The sequence below is a fragment of the Lichenostomus cassidix genome, chromosome 18 (genome assembly GCF_008360975.1).
Source record: "Lichenostomus cassidix isolate B80296 chromosome 18, HeHo_3.0, whole genome shotgun sequence".
In the NCBI taxonomy this organism is placed as follows: domain Eukaryota; kingdom Metazoa; phylum Chordata; class Aves; order Passeriformes; family Meliphagidae; genus Lichenostomus; species Lichenostomus cassidix.
The window spans coordinates 720,436-738,296 of NC_139498.1; the positions used below are offsets into that span (position 1 = coordinate 720,436).

The following is a 17,861-nucleotide window of genomic DNA, read 5'->3' on the forward strand; positions in this document are numbered from 1 at the left end:
TAGTGTGATTTCTTTTTTCCATGTGTATCCTTACCTGTCTAACACATAATTCTGTGGTTATTTCATTACAGGACCATTTTTGAGGCTATGATTAAAAGGATATACTGTAAATAATAAAAACCTAGGGTTTTACAAAGAGGTAACTTACAATGATAATAGTGTAAAGTTATGTCAAGATACTCTTTGAACAAAATTCGGAATGGTTATGATTAAGAGTAATGGTATTTCTTCTGATTTGGTATTACAGTTAGAATTTATTAATTAATTCTTAACTGACAGAGCAATCAATACATGAGTAAGTACCTAAATATTGTTTGCAAGTCAATAATTTTCCATTTTGTTGTTACAGTTTGTAATAGCTACAATGGCAGTTAATCAGTTAGCTAAGATGGTGCTTTAAAGCTGCTACTTCTCCTCATGAGTGTGTTATATTCTGAGCAGATAATGCCCTATTATTTGCTTTAACATCCTTGTAATGGTGGCAAGCTGTGGACTTTTCCCCTGGTCTGTTTTTTTAAGGAAGTGAATAGTAGCACAAATAGCGTAGTAAGAATCAATGGAACTTCTATTGAATTTGCTCTGGTTTGGAATGATTTTTAATGTTAGCCATAACTATTCATAATTAATTAAGTAGAGGCTATAATTGTAAATGATGTGCTGAGATGTATATAAATCCCATCTCTTTACAAGCACACTAAACTTCATTCAGACTAATGCTTTTTCATGTCAATACACAGAAATTGGGAAACTCCAAACAAGGATTTTGAGTGAGGGAAGTGTGAAGTGACAGGAAAAGATGGAAGCTTGTAAACAGTGATTTGCATTTTAAATGCAGACTTTGGACATTGCTTATGGGAAACTTGGGAATGTAATTTGGAAGGCTTGTAACTTTCAAAGCCTTACCAATGCAGCTCACTGCATTTGAACAACAGAAAGCAGCTGAACTACCAGAGGGGGAAGGAAGACGAGCAGGTGTTCAGAATGCACAGAATGTTTACTATCTAACTTCCTAAATTGTTTAAAATCTTATCATGACCGTGTCTGAGCATGGGATGTTCTGGCCATTGGGAGGCTTTAGTAGCATGAGCAAAACTGGCTGCTGCCAGAACAATAGACAATGTAGCTTAAAAACCAATACATCTTCTGGAAACTGAGGCAAGAGCTATCAGAGAGGGGAACAATGGGTCATCGGGGAAGTGGGAACTTGCCTCTCCCTGTTCTTACCATAAACATTTTCCTTCCATTGCAATCTGGTCTGGAATCTTCAACCCCAAGCATGTAAGGCTCTGATGCTTCTACCAGATGAGATATGTTGGACTTGTTTCCCCAGCCAACCCTCTTTTTCTTTTTATCCTAGAGTGGAATGTTTCAGTGGTTCCCTGGCTCCTCTTTCTGGGTTTCTTGCAGATTGTCCTCCCTCTCTGGCCTGGCTCTGTCCCTCTGTGCTGCCTTTGGCTGTATTTAGAGTATGAGTTTGTTGGAGAGAGGAGATGATCTCTGTCCTCTCACAACCACCTTTTGCTGTCAGCATTAGAAATAACATGGAACAGCTCTTATATTTCAACAGTCCAGGTATCTCCTTAAAACTCAGTTCAGAAGGATTATGAAGGTTCACTTTCATAGTCTGTATTCATGCCAAAGATCCACAGTGATCAGGCTCTCTGCCTTTTGATCTGAAATCAAGGGGTTTTTTTTTGCTTGCAGACCATTGATGAAAATGAAAGTGTATCTTGACTCTGTCTGGAAAAGGTGGTCACATTCAGGTTGTTAGGAAAAAAGCTTTAAATTTTTGGTGTCAGTTCATCTCGAGAATGCAGGTATATGTCAGCTCTAATTCCTCCATGAGCAATTTAAAGGTCAGCATAAAGACATGCCAGCTTCTTAAAAGAAATGCACGGAGACTGAAGATCTTTGATCTTGACAGTGTGGGATCAAACCATCACATTACTCTGACCTTTGTAGTTTCTATCTCCTCAGTGTACCCTCAACATCCCCTTGTTGCCGGTTGCTTCTCAACGCTCTCATTTTGTGGATCAAAGGAGAAATGAATTCGTTTGAATATTACTTGCTCTAGAAATTACATGTGTTTAAGGAGTCCACGTTGAAATGTTACCCTTGGATAATTATGAAGTAAGATTAAAGTTGAGATCATCTGTTCATTAGAGGACTCTGGAGGAATTCCAGGGGAATTTTCATGCTGGAAAAATCAAAACTTGCTACTCTTCAGCCTAATAACCAGGCATTAATGGCTGCCTAGAAACAGTTTGCTTTATTGTTTAGTAAGACTGAGAATTGCTGTTGCTATCTAACCCCAGGTCTACCACTGCCTTGTTTGTGGCAGAGGGTAAACCACTTAACTTCTGTTACTTTCCCATGATTGCTGCTTCTGAGGGAGTTCAAAAATTTATAAAGGTCCAGTGTGCTAAGACAATAAAAACATTGCTCCTGTTGCTGCAATCTGTCTGGCACTTCCATTGAGAAAGGCCTCCTGTTGCTTTGTTCCTCAGGGGTGAACGATCTGTTCGAGAAGCCTGCTGGGACGTTGGGCTGCCGGGCCAGGGAGCCAATTCCCTGCTGAATGTATTCTATTATGTGCTTATTACTTTTACGTGTTAATTGTAATGGTTTTTCCTGTATTCTGGTTAGATGTCATGAGTGAGGCTGATAGAAAATAGTTTTCTGTATTCAAGAAATGCCAGTTCCCATAAGCAGGACTGAACTTGAGCGTAGAATGGACATTGATTCTTTGAATTTCCTGTGAAAGCAAAAGAGAAAGAAAAAAAAGTAGCAGTTTAAGTTTCAACTAATTCAAATAGTTTTGTTTTGAAAATGTAGAAACCAAGCTGTAGTTGTGATTCCAAGTGTGCAGCTCATGGGTGAGCCAGGACTCCAGGGCTTTTTGGCTACCAACTCTCCATTAGCCCTGCAGCAAGTGAGGGTTTGAGAGTTCCCAACTCTGCCAGAATCTGTGCCACACCTTTCAGTGCTCTGCTCAGATCTTGGCTTTGTGGCAGGGAGCCTAGCAGCCCTAAGTGGCCCCAGGTTTTCAAACCCCTGGTTTTTGGCCAGGAGCCTGGATTCTCCAAGGACCAGGGCATGGCTCCTACCTTTGCAGAATAGGGGAAGCTCTGTGAGCCAACATCACTCACTGAATCCTGACTGAAGACGAGGAGACAGGATGTTTAGGGCTTCTGTACAGGGATTCCTTGCAGACTTGGTCCCTGGCAGGGTGGGCTTTCTAAGCTTCGAGTACGAAATTGCAATTTTCATTTCTGAAAGATTTCAAAATCCTAAAAACTATACAAGTGGAATTGAGTTTGATATTGTTGCATTCATTGGGATGTTTTTTTAATAATTCTATCATTGTAATGAGTCCCTAGAAATATCACTGTTAGGCTTTTGAGGATCTGAATCCTGTCAAGTCTCATGATGCTGAGTGGGAATTCCTTGTCTTTGTTACTCTCTCATGCTTCCCCATTATGCCTTTGATTATGTCCAACAACCACTGTTGCTTTTCTTCTGCTCCCAGACTCCCTGTGACCCCCTGCTCCTGATGTCTTTGGGCAGAAGTCTAGCACTGTGAGTTCTCCTCTTGCCATGAAATCCCATAGGTGAGCACAGCACAGAGTATTCCAGGAAGTTAGGAAGGCTGGACAATTGGACATTCTTGGACTGAAGGAGAAGTTAGTTGGATCCTAAATGTGGTTTTGACTTTACCTGATGGCTGTTCCTTGCACAGTGCCCATGGAAAGCACAAGTCAGAGCACTAGGAAGGGTGTCAGGCTGGCAGCAGGGACAGCAGAGATGGCCTGTGCAAGTTCTACAGGAGGGTTTCATCCTGAAATCGCATCTCCTGGGCTGAGGCTGGGACCACCCACACTCCCCTCTGGGACAGCACAACTGCACTCCCAACTAATTATGAAGTTGAATTAAAAAGTGGACTGATTTAAGACAGGTTGTAAATGCAAAGGATTTATTTAGATTTATTTCCTTCTGTATTTACATTTTTGCAAGCAGCTCGCTCTGTATAAACGCATTACTGATGAATATTGAAAACCTTCTTGGGCACAAGTATCTTCTTGCAGAGGCAATGCATCAGAGGCTTGGCTGGTGGTTATTCTTCAAAGAGTTAGGAGGCACTAGACGTAAATTTAAATATAAATGTAAATACATTTTACAGGAACATCCAATACTAAAATGAGTTGGATCTTATTTCAGTTAAAGGGGAAGGACAAGTTTTTAAAGCACTGGCATCCTGTTTTGGTGATAAACCTTAAGATCCTGAAGCACGACAGCTCATGTAGAGCACAGGGCACTCATCCACGCTGGCTGAGCCGGTAATGCCTTGAAAAAGCCAGTTTGCAAAACAGCGTAGGTATTAAGAACTGATTGCCAAAGAGTCTGAAAACACAGCTACCAGGGAAGATTACTCCGTGAAAATAAAACTGTTATGCAAAGCAGTTTCTGGGATTCATGCACAGCCAGAACGCGTTCCCAGCAGTCCTTCAGCGCAGGGTTTGTCCAGCAGTGACAGCGTGAGCTGCTCCGGACCTGCGGCATCGGCCCTGGGCTCCCGAGAGTGCCTGTGAGGGACACAGAATAATAATCAAAAAACACTTCAAACAACACCAACAACAATAATCCAACTCACGCAGTAGAATAACCATGAGAAAAATAATATCCATGCTGTTTTCAGCGGCGGGCTCCGTGTCGCCTGCCGGTACCGTCCCGGCCAGCGCCCCTCGGGCTCCGCAGCTGCGCTCCGAGCCCAGCAGAGGGAGGGGGAAAAAGTGCAGAAATACAGAAAACAAGAACAATCTCCCCGAGGCTGCCGGTTTCCAGCGCGGGCGAGAGGAGCTGGCCCCGGCCGCTGTTCCGTGAGGGGAGCCGCCGGGCCGAGGGGACAGCGGGTCTCGGTCCTCATCGCCATCCCGTTCCAGACCGCGGCCCTGGCCGCAGCGCCGCTCCGTGCCGGCGCTGTCCCTATCCCGTGCTAATCCCCGTCCCGTCCCCTCACACCGCCGCTCCGTGCCGGCGCTGTCCCTATCCCGCACTAATCCCCATCCCGTCCCCCCCCACACCCCCCCCCCACCCCACCCCCATTCCCCATGCCGTTCCCCATCCCGTCCCGTCCCCTCACACCGCCGCCCCGTGCCGGTGCTGTCCCTATCCCGCGCTAAGCCCCATGCCGTTCCCCATGCCGTTCCCCATGCCGTTCCCCATCCCGTCCCGTCCCCTCACACCGCCGCCCTCCGCCTTCCGGGCCGGCGGCGGGCGGGGAGGGCCGGCCTTTCCCACAATGCTTTGTGGGACGTTGACAAGTGGATCCAAGATGGCGTAGAAAGTAATGACAGGTAAGTCGGGACTTCCCCGTCCGCCCCCGCGGGCACCGAGCGCGGCCCGCACCGCCCGCCGGCCGCCCCGCCGAGCCCTCGGGGGAGCCGCGGGGCTGCGCGGCCGGCGGGGCGAGCGGTGCGGGGCGCGGGGGCCGCGCGGAGCCGGCGGGAGCGGGCCCTGTGTCCGCCGAGGGCCTGCGGCCGCCGCCGCTCGCGGGCTGTTTACGGGGCGCTCGGCCGGAGCCCGGAGCCGTGGCGCTGCCCGAGCCGCGGGCGGGCTGAGCTGCTCCGCGCCCGCCGGGCCAGCGGCCTGCCCGACCGCCGGCATGCCTCGCTCCGGCCGGGGCGCTCCGGGGGATGCAGCTTTGTTTTTGTGCCGGGCGGGGCGGCAGGGACGGGAGAGACGGCCGGGAAATAACAACGGTGAGATGGAAGGGAAAAAAAAATAGGGTAGGTAGGGTTTGTGGAGGGATGGAAAAATAAATTGGAGGAATTTAACGGCTGTTGTAGAATTACCCCCTCGGAGCGGTTGAAGGGTGGGCAGATGAGCTTATGTTTTTGTCTTCTGCAGGAGGCTTTGGCAGGGAGAGAGGAGTGAAGTTGGGAGGTTTAACACAGGTCCCGAGAGCAGCTTTTATACCCTGGAACAGCTCTGAGACTGCAAACAGGAGAGTTTCCAGTGCACATTGCAACACAGCCCTTCCAGCAGCCGCTTAGGACATTTACTTGTAGGGCAAATCCCCAGGCAGGAGAAGGATCTGTGTTACCCTCCTGCGGTGGGAGGTGTCCTTTTGTTAATTTCCAAAGGAGTGCAATTGTTTTGGCTTCAGCACTTCGTTAGGCAATTGTTGTTTGATTAGAGTAACATGATTAAACATATCATTGATGGAAATTAGGAAATAACTGCGGGGAAACAGTGGCAAGGCTGCTTTCCAGTTAATGACAAAATGAGTGAGAGTTAACAAGGTAACAGGATTTTTGCATTGTCAAAGGTACAGCGAGCTTGAGAGGAAGCTTTAACATAAGACATTTCACTTTTCATTGATAAAAAATAAAAGAATTCAGTTGTGAGACAGGAAAGTATCCTGACAGTGAATATCCCCATTGACAGATTAAGTGTATCACCATGGCCGGTCCTGTTGGGATGGTTTGGATTGTTAACATCATATAATGTTGTTGTTCTTAATAAATACTGTAACTGAAGCAAGGCAAAGGATAAAATACACCCCCTGCCATTATTTGTATAAGAAAAGATATGTTCCTTTATAAAAAATAAAGAAATAAGCAAGTGATATTTGGCAAGTTTGTATTATTTTCCAAGACTGACAGGTAGAACAGGGAGGCTTTAAAATAATGTGTATTAAATTCAGTTGTTTCAGTTCTTTACAGCCATAGCAGATTGTGAATGAAAACTCTTTTTTTGATGGTGGTTTGTTTTTTTTTTTTTTTTTAATGGCAAAGTTGGTTTGATGGGGACAGTCTGGGGGTGCTGGGCAGGTCTGTAGGGAGGAGCTGATTTTGAACATTCATCTCAAATTCAGAGGAGGGGAAAGTCTACAAGGGGCACCACATTCCTTCCACCTCCTTGGGGTGCAAAGCCAGGCAATCAGACCTTGGTAGGTTTGGCTTTTACAGCACAGAAATTGTGAGTGGCAGAAGCTGAATTAAGCTTTTTTTTGTTGAACTTTAATTAGCAGAGCAGTTTTTCTTTATTGGTAAGTGAAGGCACACTTTATGTGCTATTACTGATAAATTGAGTTCTCTTTGTAATTTGTTCTGAAAGCAGAAATTACTTCTTTATTTTTCCTAGCTGAAATCACATTCTCTTTATCAGTCTTCACCTCTGTGATTTTTTTTGACTTGTGAAATGTGCAGTGTGTATTTTCCATCTTTTAATTCATGCAGACACTGTGTCTTTTTAGGTGAGCCAGATGAATTTTTCTGTGGAAAAGACTTTTTAAAGTCATGGCTTGAAGACTTGAAGGGTTATAATAGCTGGTTTTATTGGTTTTTTTTTGTTTATTTTTGGATTTTTTTGTTTGCTTGTTTGGGGGTTTATTTTTACCTCTTCCCATCAGAGTAAAACTTAAAGGGAGATGTGGAAGAAGCATCTAATTCTCTAATTTGTCCCAGTTCTGCTTCTTGATCTGTCATGGAGGATTCTTTTCCTTTGTGAAATCTCACTGGTTTCAGATAAGTTCCTCCTGGGCTTCGGGCTCAGTGTGAGTAGATCTGGTTGTGGGAGAAGGGCTGTGGTTTGGAGAGAACTTCTGCTCAAAGGTTGGATTTGTAGAGAAATTGTCATCTCAAGAAGTGTCAGTCAGAGTGTCTAGAAAGCTTGAAGAAGTGATATTCCCAGGTGGGTAAAGGACAGGTCTAGTGCTTGAGAGATGTGGACAGTCTGATGCAAATCACTTCACCTGTTTATGCTTCCTTTGGAAGGAATTTAAAATACAAATAGTGAATCTTTCCAACTTGTAAGGAGTCCTGACGCCTGTGGATGAAAGAGCCCATGTGAGAGCTGGGCAATAATATTATTGATGTTTTCCAACTCTGCTAATTTAATAGTCTGATGAAATATCTTCTCCATTGCTGGCAATTATTTTTGTTAGTAAAATGTGCTTTGCGTTTATAGCTGGATATTCTTTTTGACTTTCAGCGTGTTGGTTTATTTTTGTTTTTATTTGCTATTTACTAGCATCCTGTATTTGCTACTGAACGTTATTCTTGGTGTTTTCATTTTAGTAATGGCAGAAAAAATTGCTGGAGCAATTCAGATTATTAAAGCCCTTGAATCTCTCACCTCACTGAGGTCAGTGGGACCTCACAGGTCTGCTAGCAGGAGTGAAATCTAAATTAGAAAAGTCTTAGGTAATAATTTAAATCCATCCCGAGTGTGCATCCTGAGTAGCTGGGGAAAGTGGTGGGAGCTGGCTTGGAGCAGGAGCAGGAAGGATGGTGTCACACTGCTCTGGCTTAGGGATAAATAGAGTGCTTGGACAGCTGGAATTCCCCTGCCTGGGGGATCAGTAGGCCAAGAATCCCAGGAGCCTCAATCGTGTCCTGACATTTCTCCTGGCATTGCTGGAGCCTTTTTCCTGGAAGGAAGCACATCCCCAGTATTCCTCTGTGTGTAATGCTGCCAGTGGCTCATCATGGGGTGAGAAAATTCCAAATTTTGTAATCCCGACCCTCCATCCTGCCTGGATTGTAGCTGTTGAATCCTTCCTCACTTTTTTTTGCTGAGGTCCTTGTGGCAAAATTTCATTTTCACTACATGGTACATGTATTTTTTCCCCTGTAAATGGAAGGATTGTGGGTTAGATTATCAGAACAAACAGGACCTTCCTTTTTCATTTTTGTTTGTCCTGCTATCTCTTCCGTGGCCTTTGGCAGCAAGGCAGCACTTGTGTTTATATGTATCAATGACATATATTTAAAGATGTGGTACTTTATATGTTGGATTTCTTCCTCCCCTTGGTGCAAACTTCTGTGGTTGCCATTCTTTTTCAACAAGGAAGAGGGAATGTTGAAAAAGGGTCTGGTTTTTCAAAAGTTTCCATGCAGCATTGGTATGGCATAAATTAAAAAAAAAATCTGAAGGAATGCTTGGTCTTCTGGAGATACTGACTGGGAAAATAAACATTTGTTTTCCCCAAATGTTTTGGGGTGGGAGAAAATAACTAAACTTTATAGACAGGAAAATTTGGAATGTGCAAGGTCAGACACTGCTGCACAGGAACAAGCCAGCTTCTGGGGATTTCATGATGGTGACACTGATATGTGACTCAGGTTCCTTATTCCAAAACCGTCTTGCTTACTGAGCTTTTCTCTTCACACGAATGTTTAGAACACGAGGCTTCAAACAGCAGCAATCACTCATGTCTGAGAAACACAGAAAAGTGAATATTACTGTAGGAAAAGAAGTGATTGGGAATTTAAGCAGGGAGATTGTAATTACCCATGGGTGAGAATTTGTTTTTCTGTTGCATTTCTATTGCACTGCCAGTTGAAGTTAATGTGGATATAACGTAATACCCAAATATTCCTCTAATTTTACATGCAAATTCATTGTTGTAAATTAGAAATGGACTGGTTATTTATCCAGTCTTTTCTCAGAGTCCTCCATAATACCAAATTACAGCCTTATTACAGGAAAGCCAGATAAGAAATCATAGATTTCTATCTCTTTCCTCCTTAAATGTAATTTTACTACACTAAGAGGCTCCATTTTGTGACTACTAAGTTTGAGTGGTGACTGTGGCCCCATCCTACTTCAGAATGAGTGCAAACGATCAGATTTTCTCAGTGGTGTGGAGTCTGTCAGATGTGAGAAGGTTCCTGCGTGAACCTTAGCAGGAAGGTAATTTAGAATCAGTGGCACTGAACCACCTAGGTTTTCCAAGCAGCAGTGGATACTCAGTGCTGCTGGGCTGGCAGCAGGAAGTTTTTGAGTGATGTTAGTGTTAAGAATGTGACTGTGTTTTGGGGATGTGATGTGAACTGTTGTGCCCTTTGTTGCTGTTGGTCCTGGGAAGTATCACTTGCATGAAGAATGATGAGGCTGAGGTGAATGTTGTGAATCTTTGGCTTAGGTGTGGTTTGGAGAAATAAGTTTCATGCCCTCTCCTGTTTGTAAGCAGTAGCAAGGCTAGCAATTCTCGGAGCTGAAATGATGAAATATTGGAAGAAAAAGAACAGTAGGTTTGTGTTTGGTGTGAAATTTTGAATGTTGGAGTGGCAGGAAGTGAAGGATAGAAATGTGAGCACTGTGTGGACTCGTCTGAGCTGGTTTTATGGGAGTTAGGGTAAGTGTTACTTAGAAATGATCTTTCAGTCTGTGAATTTCACAGTCTGGGTTTTTCCCCCCATAGTTATATATAGCAAAAATACTGTATTCATCAAAACACTAAAAATTAGGCTGCTTAAATATGCTTAAAAGGTCTTTCATAGCCCCTTAGACCCCACTGGCAAAAGGGAAATCTGTAACATGAGCTGTGTTTGAGAATCTTGGTTGTTAGTAATGTGGCACGAGTGTTTAATTTGCTGGAAAATGTTTAGTGGTTCAGCAAACCAAGAAGGTAAGAAATCTTTGTGGACATCATAAATGGAGAATGCCACAAATGAAAAGTGTAGTGGTTTTGGCAGCACGCAAAATGACGCTTCTTCCCTATATATCTTTTCACTTAATGTAAGGTAATCTGTATTTTTTTTAAAGTGAAAATTTCATTTTATCCTGGGGTCGTTTTGGGGAGACAGGGATGGGCAGTTGGCCTCTGTTCCCTAGTAATGTTCCTTTGCTGATCTCAACTAAATTCCCCATCGTCTGGGATTCCCAAATACTGTTGGACCAGCCACGATAGCTGCCTTGCATCTGCTCCTCTGCTATCTTGGGAGCCAGAATTTGTTGGATTTCTCTCATTATCTACACAGGGAGGTCATTAAGGGGAGTGTTTTTTGCATGCTTCGGAATCTGCACTACCACAGCGCTGTGGGTCCTTTATTGCAGTGGTGGTTTTGATTACAGTTGTTTGTGCTAATGGTTTGGAGGTAACTGTGCTCTGGCCATATCTTGAGACACTCACACGTTTGGAATGGTGCAGGACATTTGTTTTGTCGTTTGAACTGACTGATCCTGCTTGGCTGTAGCTTTGTTTATATTTGTTTGGCTGGGCTAGACACTGCTCCTCTGCTTCCCAAGTTTTGTCAGGATGATGCCTTAACCACAGCAGGATCGTTACTCATTCCTGCTGATGCAGTGCTTTGAGTGGGGCTTCAGATACGTGACTGAATCGCTAATGTTCCTTTCCAAAGGAGCGAGCAGGAGAGTTCCACTGGGAAACGTGCTCTGGATACACGGTGGGGAGCTGCTCCTGGGGTTTGCTGGGAGGGGAGCGCTTGGGATTCCACATTCTATTCTTGAAAGAGTCTAAAAATTGAACCTGTTGGTGCTGCCATGGCCAGGCATTGAGGAGAGGAAACAGGGGTGGTATAAAAGCACTATCCCTATGCAGAAAGGTTAATGTGAGCAAAATACAGAGTTAGAAGACAACTCCCCAAACTAGGCCTAGCTATATTATACCAAACTCTTTGAAGCACGGTCACGTAAAAATGAATTTCAAAGGTTATTTGCAACAAAGATAGCAGTTTTTAGAGGTGGAGGGTTAGTTACTGCTTTGAACTTTCAAAACTGTGCACAAAAATACCATGCACAGTTATATAATAGGCATGGTTTGGGGAAAGATGTGTTTGGAGGATCTGTGGGTGGCATGATTGTGTTATTAAATCTGTTACGGTAGGACCCTTTTGTGCTAAGCGCTGTGTAAATGCGTAACAAAAAACTCAGTCACGCTATTATTCACTACTATAATAAATTAAAGTTCATTATAAAGCTGCAATGAAGGCTGAGGTATATTGAAAGAAAATTTTCCTGTTTTGTGCCACAATGCTCTGGCTGATTCCTGTGCTCAGTTTGTGACCTGTGCAATGTACCTGATATTCAGCATGCAGGATTTTTACAAGGTTTTGCCTTTTGAACAGATTGAAAGAGTGATTCATGTTTTGCATCTCAAACAGCAAATGAACCTGGGCCTTTTTCCCCCCCATTTATCCAGCTGTAAGACTGATGGATACCTGTAGCATCTGCAGTTGCCCTGGGGATCACAGCTGTGCTGCTCAGGTAGATCTGCTCCAGGAGGATGTTGCTTCGCAACATCAGGACATGTCAGGAGTGCAGAAAGTTCTTGTGTGAAAATGAAAGTTTGGCGTTTGAGGGAAGATTGTTTCAGCATTGCTACAATGTCCTGTTAAGAAGAGAAAATGTGGATTGAACCACTGAGCTTTGGAGCTGCGGTTTTTGAAATGGGAATATGCAGTGATAAATAATTTCCTAGTTTAAAAACACTTTTATTGCTGAAATCCAAATACAGCTGTATTAGATGAAGCTGTGATTTGAGCATGAGACTAAGAGTTACGAACTGCTAATTTTGATTCTGTCTTTGAGACTGATTAAATTGGTGAGTTTGGCAAATGAGCTATGGTCAAGTGCTCTCTGCAGCCAGTGCTGCACAAGTGGCAGGTTCAGTGAGCACTGCAAAACTTTGTGACATGTTTTTACATTTAAACTTCTGAAATACATTTGTAAATATAGTGATACTTGTCCTGTGTTGAAGCTTGGGAACCTTCTTTGACTCCCCTTTGCATTCCTCGGGAACACAGTTTGGCACTTGCTTGGCATTTTGAAAACAAGGTGACACATGTTTAGTCACATAGACACAGATGTGACTTTATCATAGAGCAGACATTTCTCAGAGAGGACTTCTGGCACTACCTTATGACTCAGTGGAGAATAACTTTGGGAATTGCAGGACTGGGTAAGTCCTTACCATTAGTGGTGTTCATTTTTTGGTCAAAATTACTACTAAACACTAGTGCAGAGACAGGAACAAGGCTGTGTTCTGTTATTCAGGTGTTGAGAGGTTCTGTCACAAGTGAGGTATAGTTTGGAAAGTTGTGGATTGTGATGTTTAAACCAGCTTTTAGAATATGGGTATCTTTCTGCAAAGTGTGCTTGAGTTTTGAGTCCAGTAGGTTGGTGCTGCTCCATGGAGAGCTGGCTGGTTGTGAAGTGCTGATTCTTCCCTTTGTTTTTCTCTGGCAAATTTCATTAAGAGAAGCAAAGATTAAATTACTTTTCTAATGCTTTTTTTTAAAGTAAGTAATTGGTGATGTTGTTATGGGGATAAAATGGTAGTCATGGGACAATATTTCAATTAAAATGCCCTCATCTTGGCTAAGTGTGAGAAACCCTATTCTCAAAAAGCAGTGTGAACATAGAGGTATATGGAGTACAAACTGCTGTTGTTAACCAGTTATTATGAAAGATTGTTTACGTAAAGATTTTCTATGAAGGAGCCAAAAACTTTAGGTGGGGCAGAAGCACCACCTGTTATTATGTTACCTGATGCTTACTGTGACATACTCCTCATTTCACTTGGTTATTGCTTGCCAGATTTTAATTATTCAGATTGAAATTTCCCAGGGTAGGTGTCATTTGTAGGCTGACTTCTTGGGTGCTGTGGAGGACAGAGAGGTTCTGCTAGCATGATTCCATCTTTTCTAGAAATTGGGCAAAATATTTTCTTGTGTTCATGATAAAATAGAAAAGAAATAATCTAATGACCTATAGTGCTGCTTTGTGAAAAGTTACGATGTGTTTTTGTATGTTTCTGCCAAGGATGTACTTGTGATCAACCTTGTGAAAATCTTCTCAGAGTTGGTCAAATCAGCATTAAGTACAAATGTAAAAGATAATCCCTGCAGTGAATGTGCTTCAGCCTCAGCTAAACAGGATTTCTCTGTAATTTGGGGACTAGGGTTCCTGCATTCCTCCCTGGTGTGATTTTGGATAAAAATGAGAGCACAGAAAATTCCCTTTCTGTTCTCCTGATACCAAGTTCCTCTTTCCTCCCAGCTCTACCTTCCTGCAGCACAGAGGAAGCAGCAACTGGATTTAAACAGAAGGTGCAAAATGCAGATTTTTGCAGAATTCTGTACAGTAAATGTAGAGATGGGGGTGGTTGAATGAGGAGATGGAGATTGAAAAATATTAATATTTGAAAGAAAGAGAAGGGGGGCTGTGCAGTGTGGGTACATATGATTTATTTTATAATGCTAATACAGTTGTTTATTGGAATAGTTTCTCTATCTGCATAAATTAGAAAGTGTTTCTGAAATGGAGTAGGAAATAGCAAAAAAGGAGAAGGCAAATCCTACTTAAGCCCCATTTTTGCTACACTTCATTTTCTGTATTTCTAATTATTTTCCCACGTTGTGATACAGAGAAGTGCTGGATACTCCTAAGTCACTCAGCAGACTCTGGGTGCTCTGCATTGATCACATAAAGGGCTGTACAGTACAGGCAGAGCATAATGGGGAAAATCACTTCTGGTTCATTTAATGGGATTATAAGAAGTTCCTACGAACTTTTGCCTTGTGTGTTCCTATATTAATCCTTTGCAAAATGGGAATATTGTCAGAATGATGAAGATATTTTAATTCTTGTAAAGTGGTCAGTCGCAGTATCGTAAGCATTATTGAAAAGTTAACAAACACATTCAAATGCTGTCTTTAGGATAAGATTTGAGCAGCATGCAGTAAGTAAGGCCTCAGGTCCTGTGCTGAAGTATTGCACTACATGTCCATTAAGCAGCAGCCTCTGTTCTGGGCTCTCCTTCTGCCAGGTAGCCCTTGGAAAATGTACTCTGTGACTAATGCAGTTAAAGGCAATATCGTAATGCAGACCCACAGGAGGCAAACATAAGCTGCTACAGATGCTTTTGTCCTCACACAACCTCGGAGTATCGAACTTTACAACCCAGTATTTGTTGTGTAAAGTTAATGAATGCAATATGTACGTGTATATTTGCTTTGTGTAACGAGGAGCCTTCTATCTGCTGGCTGTGGGTGACTTCAGACACCCTCAGTGCACCTCACACATGCTGTGCTTTGGCTTGCCAGGTATTTTGCTTAGTCTCTCCAGGACAGGTAATGTTGTCAGACAGCTGTGCGAAAAGGATATGAAGGTATTAGGGATGTGGTGGATGGGGTGTTTGCAAGTGCTGAGGCCATGAGTTATTTCCAGGTTTTGAGCCAAAGATAGCCAGTCTGGCCATGTTTGAGTGTTGCTGCTGCTGGCTGCACAGATTGTCCTTTTGCTGCTATTCCCAAAGTGAAAATATAAGAGATTAGTAAAGTGATAGTGTTAATACTCACTCAGTAGTCTGTACTGAAGTCATAACTGGCATGCAAAAAAATGTAACTTGTTACTCTCTGTGATGTATGTAAAGTGGTTTAAAGCCTGCAGAGGATCCAGATGCAGAAGGCATTTGCTCTTAATCTCAATTGCCTCTGTCGTTATGTGAATGATAAACCACCCACAGGCTCTTGTTCCTTTTTCAGTAATCGTGGTTGTGTTTATTCTATATTTTAAGTTTACAGCATCAGCTCAATTTATGTGGCCAGAGACCTCTTGTCCTCCTAATTTATGGTGCTGTCTTTGATTTTTCAATGTGGAAGGATAGTCTAAGGGGTATCATGAACCTCTTCTCTCCCTTTTTTCCCTTCTCAAAACAGGCATATCATGTTCCTCAGAGGCCTTGGAGCAGAATTCTTGTTGCTGTTCCGCTATAGAATAAAACCTTGACATGCGCTTGCCTCGTTCTGTATGCTCCATTTCAGATTTAACATCGTTTTTGGAATTGAAAGGAGGGTCATTTTGCCTGGAGTTGTACAACATTAGCCAAAGTAATTCAGTTATTTCAGAAAACTGATTAGATTGTCCTCTCTCAAGGGTGGAGGCTTTCGTATTTGCTCTGTAAGGTGTGCAGTGCATTTCTGAGAACTCCTTAACTGCTATTACGGACTTCAGCCGTAATTGCAATAAATGAATGCATAAGATCTCTTCTTAAAAGAAAAAAAAAGCCAAAAGTACCTTTCATACAATCATTTTTTGCACCCTGTGTAGGAAAGACTCACCATCCTTTCCTCCCTGTTAAGCTGGTACAGTGCACTGTCATTATCCACTCTCATTTTATTAAGTGATTTCTGAGAGTGGGATTATTTATAATGTGTATGTCATGACACTAGGAAAGTGCATTTTTTTTTCCTGTATGTTTCTATAAGTCACTTGTGGATTTTGTGCTGCTCTATTTTATTCCATGTTGGAGGCTTGAATAAAGTGGTTTTGGGTTTTATTTTATTTTTTCTTCTCAAGGGAAAGATTATTTTACCACAATAGGTAAGGAAAATAAATGTGTATTTAATTTTATTTTACTGATCGAAAGGTATTTTAGTGGTATTTGGTAATAATACAAAACCAATTGTCATATAGAGATGCAAGCATGACTTAAGATGGGATCACAAGAGATGCCAGTGCAACTCTACAATATGATTTAACAGTGGACAGATGTATTATTCTCTATTTTAGTGTGTGGACTGACAAATGCAGTTTGTTTGCAGAGCTTTGATGGTTGAATTCCAGTGGCCCATGATTTCTAACCATAATGTTGGCATGTTCACAGCAACATTTTTATTGTGTTGTATACTAAATATATTAATTCAGATTAAGCAAACTCAGATCTTTCCATAGCTGTATAAACTAAAGTATCTTGTCACTTTCTTCTTGATAATTTTGAGTGAGAGGGAAACTCACAGGGATTGTAGCCATACCAACTTTGTGACTTCTGAAATATTGCTTTTATATGTTATGGAAATAACAAATTTTTGAGGCCTTAATGTGTGAATTTCTTACATCTCAGTTTACCTGTAACAACTTTGAGAAAGGGATGGGATGTGCACTGCTTGTGTCTGCAGTCTGAAAAGTTTGGAAACTCTTCTTTAGTGAAACCTGGAGACTATTGGCTGGAGCCTGGAGCAGTTAGGCTGATGAATGCAGCCTATGGCACTGACTGTTATGGGCAAGAAAAAGAAATAAGACTTTTCTTTCACTGGTGAGTGATACAAGCTAGAGCTCTTGATGGTAAATGGCAGCTCATGGCAGTAACTGATGGGGTAACTGATGTCTTGGTATCAATAAGAGGCTGAATTATAACTTAACCTTTCCCTGGCTCTGTTATCTGTCTTGTTACACATTTTTCATGAAACCTGCAGCATCCTCGAGACCCTTCAGACTTCTGGGAAATTCAGTTCCAATTGACTTGAAGCTCAGAAGTTACTGAGGAAGGACAGAGCAACCAGCCTCGTAAATAAATCTAGTAGGTCTCTTCTTGCTCTTAAAAGGAATTGCTGGGAAGTTCTGATAAACCAGCTGTCTTTTCTTGAGTATTGCCTGAATTTATTACATGTTTAAAACGTCTGTCCAGTTTGGTGGCCAGCCTTTCCAGTGTGTGAGATGGGCTGAAAAATCCCAGTGGGTTGGGAAACAGTGCTTGCATTTCTATAGAGAGGCAGATGAGTGGAATTGCTGCCCTGCTCTCTGCCAGCCTGACCCCAATGGGCAATGGAAGGGCAAATCCATCTCCTGCTCTCCTTTCCCGCAGGACAGCAGGCTGCTAACAGGAGGCCACGGCTGAATGGCTTTGGCAAGGAATATTTTGTGCTTATTTCTCTCAGCAGAACTGTTTGAAGGGTTATGGATTGTAATGGGAGGCAGCTGGAGAGGCTCTTCCCCTGCACGTTCCCCATGGCAATGGGTCTCATTCATTTGCTTCACTCTGCGATTCCCAGGATGTGGCTCTTGAAGTAAATTCAATTGACAGTAAATCCCTACCAGTCTCACTGTAGGACTGCAAGTTGAACATCATTGCTTTAGCATAAATCTTTACAAGAGATGTTAATGTTTGGTTAAAATATGCAAATATTTACTGACTTGTCTACTGTTTGTCAGCTTGGCATGCGAGACCTTGGATCTGATCCTTCTGTCTTGGCAGACATTGGGAATTTTGCCAGTAACATTAATAGGAACAGCATTGTGCCCTCTAATCTGTTTGTTTATGAAGTACAGCA

General features: G+C 42.7%; 1 protein-coding gene and 1 long non-coding RNA gene across 7 annotated transcripts in view; one reads left to right on the forward strand and one right to left on the reverse strand.

Moving 5' to 3' along the window:
• Positions 1-3,956: 3,956 nt before the first annotated feature.
• On the reverse strand, positions 3,957-5,309 carry LOC146429357 (uncharacterized). Its single transcript, XR_014855538.1, has 2 exons — positions 5,242-5,309; positions 3,957-4,583 (listed from the first exon to the last, which is right to left on the reverse strand). It is a non-coding gene; the product is annotated as an uncharacterized LOC146429357 (long non-coding RNA).
• The window catches only part of HELZ (helicase with zinc finger), a 77,405-nt gene continuing 64,805 nt past the window's right edge, over positions 5,262-17,861 (forward strand). For 3 of the 6 annotated variants that reach the window (XM_085077326.1, XM_085077329.1, XM_085077328.1), the window contains exon 1: positions 5,262-5,354. Coding sequence is in view for 1 of the 6 variants with exons in the window: in XM_085077331.1 (XP_084933457.1) it covers positions 5,348-5,354 (7 nt within the window). In the remaining 5 variants the exon portion in view is untranslated. Of the gene's footprint in view, positions 5,355-5,739; positions 5,760-17,861 lie in introns of those variants that run through there. The other 3 variants (XM_085077331.1, XM_085077332.1, XM_085077327.1) reach the window with 3 other exon arrangements.